The 10,635-nt window shown below is 39.8% G+C and overlaps 1 protein-coding gene across 1 annotated transcript; it reads left to right on the plus strand.

The window, feature by feature from the left end:
• The first annotated feature begins 479 nt into the window (after nucleotides 1-479).
• On the plus strand, nucleotides 480-7,814 carry LOC128060850 (interferon-induced very large GTPase 1-like). Its single transcript, XM_052653215.1, is given in 2 exon segments — nucleotides 480-831; nucleotides 834-7,814. Coding segments are annotated over 2 exon segments (7,284 nt in total). The 3' UTR covers nucleotides 7,766-7,814.
• The last annotated feature ends 2,821 nt before the right edge of the window (nucleotides 7,815-10,635 follow it).

The raw sequence follows: 10,635 nt of genomic DNA on the forward strand, positions 1-10,635 counted from the left end.
GGGAATGAGATACATACAGCTATTTTTTTTTTCTCCAGTCAGCTTTGGCAATTGAGTCTTTAGTGGTTCCAAAAAATTTTTTTAGAATCATGTTGTCTTACATTTGTGAAAGTGTCCTGGGTGTTTTGATAGTCATTGCATTAAATCTATAGATTGCTTTGGATAATATGGCCATTTTTAACAAAATTAATCCCTCTAATCAAGGAACACAGGATATCTTTCCATTCTTTTTCATCACTTTCAAATTCCCTCATCAGTGTTTATACTTTTGAGAATATAGGTCTTGCACCTTCTTGGTTAAGTTTATCCCACGGTATTTCATTCTTTTTAGTCTGATCTTAAATGGGATTGTTCCCTGAATTTTTTTCTGATAGTTCATTATTAGTGTATACAAAAGCAACAGATTTCTGCAAATTAATCACAGAATTCTGCCTATTAACATGCCACAGGCTAACTGAGTGTCTTTTCTTCCTACAGCCATGGTCACAGCAGAGTCTATGCCCAATGAACCCATGCTCAGAGGCAAAAACAGGCAAGATCTCCAGGAGATGCTCAGAGAAGTAGTACTGGAAGTTGAGTACTAGTAGTCAAAGCTGCAGGAACACCTGGGTGAGACTTCTGCTCATGCCTTACAACACCTAGAAGAAAAAGACCTCCAGAAACTGAAATGCCAGGTGCAACATTCCTGGGAGAAAAGGGCCCTGGAGAAACAGCTTAACCTGTCACGTTCAAATACTCTTTCAGAGTTATAGGAGTCTTGAGTGGAATCATTAAAGAAAAGGCAGAAGGAGGCAGAACAGGCACTGCAGGAACAAAGAGAAGTGCTATCAGACAAAGGCAACATCAGGAAGAGGCAGTGAGGAAAAAGGAAGCAGAGCTGAGGCAAACAATGGAGATCCCCAAAGAGTTCTGGCCATCTCCTGAAAAGCCCCTAGGAGAAGTCATGGAAGATATGCAGAGACAACTCAAGGTTATGGAGGGGGCACTTTCTCACAGGAAAAGTCTCCCAGATAGAGAACTGGTGAGACATGCATCTGGAGGGATAGCCCTACAGGGAATTTACAAAACCAGAGACCAAAGGTGTCTCCTAGAGAAGAAAGAGGAGCTACTCTGTGTCCCCAAGGAGTTTGTACTCCGTGGCCCTAATCAGTGTATAAGGAGGGAAATGAAGGAATTTACATCTTCTCAAGAAGAATCCATGTTCACTCAGACTGTAGAGAAGCTGGGCTTCAGTGTAACAGCCTTAGCAAAGGGTGGAGGTTGGGGTATTAGCCTGGAAGCTGGTATGGATCAGAGCATGCATTCAGAATCCAAGAAAATACAACAATCACATTCTACACACTCTTATTTCTGCTCAACCAAGTTCATCTATATCCCACTGGCCTCCTGCATTTTTCCCATTGACCAGCTCCAACTTTCCAGTGCTGCTCTCCAGGATTTAAAATGCATTGAAGACCTTTTGGGTCAGTCAGAAGACCCAGACAAACTACTCTTGCTGAGGCATAGGACTGAAGACTTCTTCCAGAGGTTTGGGTCTCATGCTGATCAGGGCCCTCTGCACCTGGGAGGAATCTACTGGTGGAAAGCCATTTCAGAGGGTTTCCAAAAAGAGCAGCTGGCAGAAGTGAAACAGCAAGCAGCAGAGGCCCTGGATATTTACATAAGGGGCAGTTACAGTGGCTTTGGCGTGAACATAGCTACAGGTGGGGATATATCAGACTCTCATTCGAAAAAAGCCTCTCAGAGAACGACCTTCCAAAATCTCCACACCGAAGTCAAATTATCTGTGGCCCAGACAGGTGGCCCACCAGAAGCAAATGACTTTTTTGACTGGAAAGCTGGTCTAGTCGCCAATAATCACACCTGGTATGTCATTGACCGTGGACTTCAGCTGGTACCTGTTTGGGACATTGTCCTCTATGGCCACAAAGATGATTTTAAGGATGCTCGTAAAGTAGCTAACTGCCTGAAACACAACTATACTGTTCTGACTGAACTCACTGCCCAGATCCAGGAGGGAGAAGAATTCTTGAATATTGAGAAGGAGGCTAGGATTTTCCTAGAGGATGTGAAATCCTGGGATGTTTTTGATCCTGAAGAACATCTTAAAAGGCTGATAAATTTTATGCAAAGATTGAGTCAAAAAACTGAAAGCTATACCATTTGGACTAATATATGCCTCAAACACTGGGGTCTGCAGAATTTTCTGGTAAACACTGTCAACTTTTGCAAAAACATGTCCATTTATGAAACTAAATTTATTAAATCTCAGTTGAGTAGTCTCTTGGATCCTCACATTTATACAGTAAGAAACTTTCCTCAGGCTCAATCCATTATGCAGTGGATATTTCAGTCAGAACCAAAGGAAGACAATGTCCATATCACCCAATTTTCTGAATTAATTGAAATATTTAAAAAAGCACAGAATGACCTTAGGGAAGTAAAGGCCAACTCTGAATCCACAGAGTTGGTGGAGGAAGCTCAAAGAAAGCTGACTTATGAGGTCAGCTTGTCTCTTGGGTGCTTCTTGAAACACCTCCAAGAAACAGGGAAGCCAGACACACACGTCTTGCTACTTTTGATAGCATCTGGTGCAGGATATCATGTGGTTGACAATATATTTCAGCATCTCCTGGGGCATGATGAGTTAGACTTCCTATTGGACAAAATGCAAACTGTGCAAAATAAATACCAAGAGCTCAAAAATATTTGCAGCTACAGGGCTCAGGCATTCCTGGTGCTCACAGGTCTGACAGCAACAGTGGGCATCAAAGCTGTTTCTCACGAGGAGAAAACACAGCGTTTGGCATTAATCAAAGATCACATGGGACGATCTTTGACTAAAGAAGTTGTATATGTCCTCACCAGACCTGGAGATCATGATTGGGAAAACCTAGAAAAAGACTTGAGACTGCTCATTGATGGTAATTATGAGGCTACTGTCTCTTCATTGGAAGTGGAGGAGGTGATAAAAGAATTGCAGAGTGTCTTCCGTGAAAAGAAAGAGCACCATGAAGCACATGATAATGAAAATAAAAAGGAGGAAGTCATAGAAAATGGAGCCTTCCAAGACTTACTCCAGCGTCTAGGCCTAGAACATTACTACCCAAGAAAAATGAGCAGAGCTAACTTCCAACTGATCCACAAGACTTCTGTGTACAACACCGAGCCCTGCTCTGAAAGACAACTTCCCTTCTACTTCCTACAGAAGCTATTGATGCTGGATTATGGGCTGAGATACCTGATCATCAAACATGAAGAATACACAGAGAACCAAGTCTATTCAAGCACCTCAAATCAAGAAAAGGAGACTTTTGATCCATATGAAGATCTACCTGAAGAAAGTGCTCATCCTACTAAGCCTTCAGCAGCCACTAATGTCAGACCCTATGTTCACCCTATGGATATTCAGATGGCAATTCTTCACTGTGCAGATGATTTTGCCAGACAATATATTTTGGACAAACTTTCCATTTGTCAGTTTGCCCTCCCCCTTCTCATACCTAATCCCTGCAATGCTCAAATTGAATTCTCTCTCTGGTCTCTCAGACAAATTCGAAGGAGCTGGCAGCAAGTAGGGAAATCAATAAATGAGAAGAAGGACAATTACAAGAATCACCAGATGTGTCATGTTTCTGCCCCCATTGTGTCCTTTATTAGAGTTGGAACTGGCTTCTCTGCTTCCAAATCGCAGATCATGAACTGTCTTCTCAGTGAACGCAAACATGATGTCTTTTTTCACCGACATTGCAAAGGCAGCAGCAGAGACTGTCTCTTGATGGGAGGAGTGGTGGAAGTCGCCTGGTTCTGTCCTGGGGGGGAAGAGCAGGACAGATTTGACAACTGCTTGACCTTTACCAATCTTCATGGAGATGCAAAGGAATATGAGAAGCAACTCACCTTTTTGAAGGAAGTTTCTTCCATAATTGTGATCCTGATGTCAATTTCTGATGACAATAAAGGAAACCAAAAAATAGTCCATGACATGTGTCAGTCATCAAAACCTTTAATCCTTTTGCTTGATGATAAAGGAAAAGTCACAGTCAATAATTCTGGCCCAAGAGTGAGAATTGGGATCAGGAACAGAAATGAGGCAGAATTAATAGAGGAGCTAACAACTGCAATCAGACGTTTGCTGGAGCTCTCTAACACTGCACTCAGCTTGGAGAACTGTGCCCAAGTTGCTCGCAAGCAAGGAATGCTTATTGATGAAGACCAGAGAGATTGCAAGGAAGCCAAAGAAAAGGCAGAGGCTCTAATGACCCTATTGAGAGAAATGGAAATACCTCAGGTCAAGGAACACTTACTACCTCTTCAGGGAAAACTGTGGCAACTTTGGTGTACAAAGGACAAAGAACTCTATCATCTCAGAGAGAAGGGGAATCGCAGCATTGAACAACACAAAAGTGAGATTGAGACAGAAAAACAAACGATAAGACAAAAACAGTTCAGAAAAGCCTTTCCTCTCAATGCTTTAATGCGTTCTGTCCTTGAAATTCCCCAAACTCATTCAGAAACTCACACCAAACTCTACTTCCTCCAATGGCTGAATGTAGCTTTGAACAACCTGACTGCAGGACACTTGGAAAATCTAAAGGAGAAGAAAAAGGCATTGGTTCAAAAAAAAAAGCAAGAGGCCACAAAGAGTAGCTCTCTGAAAAACTGGCAAAAAGAGATAGAAGCTATTTCCAGAAAGATTGATGACTGTACCTTGGGAATTGAGCACATTCTCAGAGAAGTGGGCCAGATCTATGAAGCTCTGGAAGAAGCTTCACCCATGAAAGATACCCTCTTTCTCTCCCTTCCCCACATTGCTGCAGATCTGATGATATCTGGTGTTCCCATTGAGCTGATGGATGGGGATGTTTCATATGTGCCCCTGAGGTGGGTGGCAGCTGTTTTTGACAAGCTCTCCGAGCAACTTGGAAACAAGCGGCTCTTTGTTCTCTCTGTCCTTGGCCTGCAGAGTTCAGGGAAGTCCACCCTGCTGAATGCCCTTTTTGGGCTGCAGTTCACTGTCAGTGCTGGGAGGTGTACCCGGGGGGCCTACATGCAGCTTCTGAAAGTGGAGGAGACATTCACAGATGAACTTGGCTTTGACTTTGTGCTTGTTGTGGACACAGAGGGACTTCGAGCCCCAGAACTCAGCAACAAGTCCCAGAATCATGACAATGAGTTGGCAACCTTTGTCATCGGACTCGGAAGCTTGACTTTGATCAATATTTTTGGCGAAAATCCATCAGAGATGCAAGATATTCTACAAATAGTTGTCCAAGCTTTTCTGAGAATGAAACAAGTAAAAATCTCTCCCAGTTGCCTCTTTGTCCATCAAAATGTGGGGGAAGTTACAGCTAAAGACCAAAATATGGAAGGAAGAAGGCGGTTTGAGGAGAAATTGGATAAAATGGCAGCAATAGCAGCTGAGGAAGAGCAGTGCTCCGATGTAACCTGCTTTAGTGATGTCATTAAGTTTGACGCCAATACCCACGTCTACTACTTTGCTCACCTCTGGGATGGCAATCCCCCAATGGCCCCTCCCAATCCTCGCTACAGTCACAATGTTCAGGAACTCAAAAGCAGAATTCTTGTGACTGCCCAACAGGAATCTAGGGGAAGCATCATGAAGATATCAGATGTAAAATTCCGAGTTCAAGATTTGTGGAGAGCCCTACTGAATGAGAACTTTATCTTCAGCTTCAGGAACACTCAAGAAGTCATGGCCATGAGCAAACTGGAAAGCATGTATAACTCCTGGACATGGGAGCTGAGGAGTCATGTGCAGAGATTACAGGACCAGCTGATCAACCAGATTCAGAATGGAAAAATCCAGACACTTGAAACGTATACTCTGGAGGCTCCAGTTGCAGAGATATATGAAGCCATCAAGCAAAAACTTGAAAAACATTTTAATGAAGACCCAGATAGTGAAGTGCTGGTTCAGTGGAAAGGAAATTTTGAAAATAAACTCATAATCCTTAAAGAGGCACTAATTTTAGATGTCCAAAGAAAAGCCAAAGAACTTATTCATTTTAAAAAAAATCAAGAAAACCTGGATAACAAAAAGTCAAGTTATGAAAAGGAATTATTAGATAAAAGCCAGAAGTTGGCTTTATTGCTAAATGGCACCAAATTGAACGAGGAAGAGCTCCATGAGAAATTCAATACACTTTGGAAAAAATGGGTCTATGATGTGTCCTCAAGTCTCCCCCCAGCTGTAGAGCCGGAAATTGAAGTGGATTCTGAAAGCATCCTTTTTGATTATTTCAAGAAGGAAAAAGACATGGCAAGCATACTGGAGAACTATTCTGGAGAAGTGTTTGAAATCAACTATGACAAACATATTAAGATGAACAGGAAACCTTGGAGTTTCTCTACCATGAAAATAGAGCGCCTGGATATATTCTCCATAGATATGACTACTGACTGCATCATTTCAAAAGTTAATGAAACTGTTAACAAAATATGTCAGAAAAAGCATGATTACAATTCAACTTATTTCTATGAAATCTTGAAAATAATACATGAGGGGGTGAAGTCTGCATCCACTCAGAAAAGATACACATTTACAAAAAATTATGAAATAGACTTATCATTGTGTTTATTCCAAAGAGCATCAGTGAAGTTTAAGGAGATGCACAAGGCATTCAAGAAGGCAAATGATCCTGTTAACTATCTACAAAGCAAGAAAGATGATTTCTTCATGAGCTTTAAGATCTCTTGTCAAGGAGCAACTTCAATTAAAACATTTGTTGATTTTCTGTGGAAGAAACTCACACCTGCTGTCTCCAGCACCATAAGGAAAAACATGGCCCTCAAAATTGCTGGGGACATTCGAACCACCTGCCGGGCATTCAATGAAAACAGAGCTAACCTGGAGAAACACATTCTCATCTCTCTGGCAGAAGAGGAAAATTTTGATAACTACTGGCAGTACCTTCATAATCCAGAATCATTTTTTAAGAATTACATTGAAAACCATGTTAAAAGATATTTTTCTGACACAGGAAGTGAAAAAATAAAGACTTTTCTACAAATGAGTTTAGATGACATCAAGAATGCCATCCTCTCAGCTGTACATGCATCTACAGCAAGAGCTAAAGATAAAAGCAGCACAGTGTCTGGGTGGTTAGATTTGTTCTGTGATCACCTGGGGAGTACCTTGGTCTTTCCACGAAAAGACTTAATAAGCATTGAACACCAGGAGATAAAAGATATCGAGTTTATCAAAGAGGCCATGAGTAATGCTTTGGATCCTGAAATCAAGAAGGTAGAACAGAATTGTTTGCCTAAACTTGCAGAAGAAATGGTTCCTGAAATCCAGAAAATGCTCTCTGAACATCTCTGTGGCTGCTGGAAACAGTGTCCCTTCTGTAAAGCAATTTGTACAAATACAATCCCTACCCATGATGGAGACCACAGTGTTCCCTTCCACCGTCCAGAGGCTCTCAGTGGAACGTTCTGGCATCAAACAGACCATTTTGCCATTGATTTCTGTACTAGTTCAGTAACAAGTGATGATTTTTTCATTTTGAATGATGACAGAAGAATCCCATATAAGACCTATCGAGAAGCAGGGGGGGAATATGCCACATGGAGCATCACTCCAGACACATCCACCCAGCCATACTGGAAATGGTTTGTCTGTCACTTCAGATCAAAGCTAGAAGAAAAATACCACAAAAGATTTATCAATAAAGGTGAAATTCCTGATGCCTGGAAGAAAATCACAAAGCAGGAGGTGCTTGATGACTTGAAAAATCATTAATACTCAATGAACAGATAAGGGTTCCAGTATCTAAACAAAGAAGGCACATTACCAGAACAAGCTTAAAATACCATCCACTCAGAATGAAAACTTTCCTTATATCAATTTTTGCCAAATGAAACATCTAAAACTAAATCAATCATAGCAAGAGTTGAAGATTTCTTGAGTGAGAACCTTATTTTTCTTTTCCTCAATTCCTTCTTCTTTAAAAACAGCTGATATATATGAGTACATGATAAAATTGAATAAAGTGCATTTAATATACCAATTGCATATTTTATATTATTATTCTGAATGTTTTTATTTTTAAATACATAATATTATATAAAGCTTCAAGAAAGTCATTTTCATAGAGGGAAATTAAGTCCATTGCAGATGGCTACAAAATCTTCAGAATAACTATACAAATATTTGTATCAATATACAGTTATTGACTGAAAGTTACAAATTCTTTTCATTTCTAAGTGCATTTTTTTCACTCTATGAAATTGTGAGGAAGAGTTACTAATGCTTGAATGCAAAAACATTCATAGGAAATTCAAGATTTCCAATTCTCAAATGTAATGCCATTTAGAGCTATTCTATTATAGGAATAATAAAAAGAAAAAGAAAGAAAGAAACTTGGCCAGGATAGATTCTGCATCAATTTGGGAAATGGCATTAAACAAATATGAAAAATAGAACTTAAATAACTTTATCTAATTTAACCATTATCTCTTCTTCCTGGGCACTTTGGCACTTGCCTGTGCATGTTTTGTTTGTTTGTTTGTTTGTGTGTATGTTATTTTTTTTAGTCTTATCTAATTGACCATCCATTATTTTTCATTGTCTGCAATTTACACTTAGCTTCAAGACTTTGCTTGGGACATGTCTTTTTTGTTGTTGTTCCCTTTAATGCAGGTACCTTTCCAAGAATATAGACATTTTACAAGGTGCTGTAATATAATTGACAAGGTCTTAATTCACAAAACTCAACACATTATGTTAATTCTTTTTGTACTTAAACTTTCATTTCAAAGAATAAAATAATGCCATTTGTAGCAACATTGGATGCAACTATAGATTACCATACTAAGTGAAGTAAGTCAGAAAGAGAAAGACAAATATGACATAACATACATGTGCAATCTAAAATATGGAACAAACAAACCTATCTACCAAACAGAAACAGACTCATAGACACAGAGTTTAGACTAGTGGTTGCCAAGGGGGAAGAGGGTAGAAGGAGAGGAATGGACTAAGAATTTGAGGCTGATATATGCAAACTATTGCTTTTAGAATGGATGAACAGCAAGGTCCTCCTGTATAGCACAGGGAACTGTGTACACTCTCCTGGGATAAACCATAATGGAAAAGAATATTTTACAAAGAATGTCTATATGTGTAAAACTGCTTCACTTTGCTGTACAGCAGGGATTGGCACAACATTGTAAATCAAATATACTTCAATAGAAAAGAAGCAATATAAACTCTTTTAAACATATGAATTATGTAATCTTTAATGTATTCTACTGCTTTTTAATGCAGCCTAAAAAATAGTATAATAGCAGTGGAAGAAAAAAAAAGTCAAGTTACAGTTAGTGGTGTATATTAGTGTCTTTAGCTCATTGTAAAGTTATTGAATGACCAAATCACCTTTGAAAGGCAGTTAGTACTGAGAAATATCATGGGTTTCTGGCTTCTTAGCCAGCTATTGGAACCCATCTTATATGCAGAAGTGAGTAGTGTCTGTAAAGCCTTATTGATGTCTTGAAGATGAAAGTACTTAGTATTTATGTCATCAGTTCAGTTCAGTTCAGTCGCTCAGTCTTAAATAACTTTTTCTAATTTAACTATTTTCTCTTCTTCCTGGCACTTTAGCACTTGCCCGTGCACGTTTTTTAAAAAAGGTAAAGAAAAAATTCACAAGAGTTTAGGTATTCAAAGCCTAGAGCTCTGTACAAGTCTGAGAAGGACCCATTTATGGAACAAGATTCATGACCAGGGAAAAAGGGCCATTTTAATCAAGGCTGTAAACCAGGTCAGGGCTTCCCTTGTAGCTCAATTGGTAAAGAGTCTGCCTGCAATGCAGGAGACCTGGGTTCGATTCCAGGGTTGGGAAGATTCCCTGGAGAAGGAAATAGCAACCCACTCCAGTATTCTTGCCTGGAGAATCCCATGGGCAGAGTGGCCTGGCTAGCTATAGTCCATGGGGTCACAAGTCGGACATGTCTTAGTCACTAAACCATAGTGATAATTCAATAAGAAATGTTTCTGTGTATTAAACTGTAAGAAAATGCTTATCTCCAATCAAGCACGTTTGTGACTTTTCACATTATTTGAGCTATAGAGTCATGATCAGAAATAAAAAAGGAGAACATGCTGGAGCCAACCAAGGACCTGAGAGGGGAGAAAATCTCCACTCTACAAACCTATACCTTCTGAAACAATGACTTATGCTACGTTCTCAGAGCTGATGATCTGAAGGAATCCTGACGCAAAGGAAAAAGTCACTCATGTCTGACATAGGGCCATTCATTGGCTTCCCTTTGAGAGTACACTCTCTACCCCTCCACAGTCTGTATAAAAACATACAGTACAAAGAAGAACAATCAAAGGACTAGGATCTTCGGAGCTGGGAGACAGGAGTTTCACTCTGCTATCTTTGTGCCCCAAGCATACTCTTCAGTTTCAGGTCAAATGACCATGTCTCCAGAAGAAATCATGAAACAGAAAAACTGTATAGAAAGCAGATGTTCTTGACTAGATGGACTTTTCCTTTGGTTCTTTAAAAATAGTCTCACTGAGAGTTGAAGGAGCCTCCGAATAGAATAAAGTTGAAATAGAGATAAAAACAGAACGCATGCACAATATAGCACCTGTCTCTGACA

Source organism: Budorcas taxicolor, chromosome 15 (genome assembly GCF_023091745.1).
Source record: "Budorcas taxicolor isolate Tak-1 chromosome 15, Takin1.1, whole genome shotgun sequence".
NCBI lineage: Eukaryota > Metazoa > Chordata > Mammalia > Artiodactyla > Bovidae > Budorcas > Budorcas taxicolor.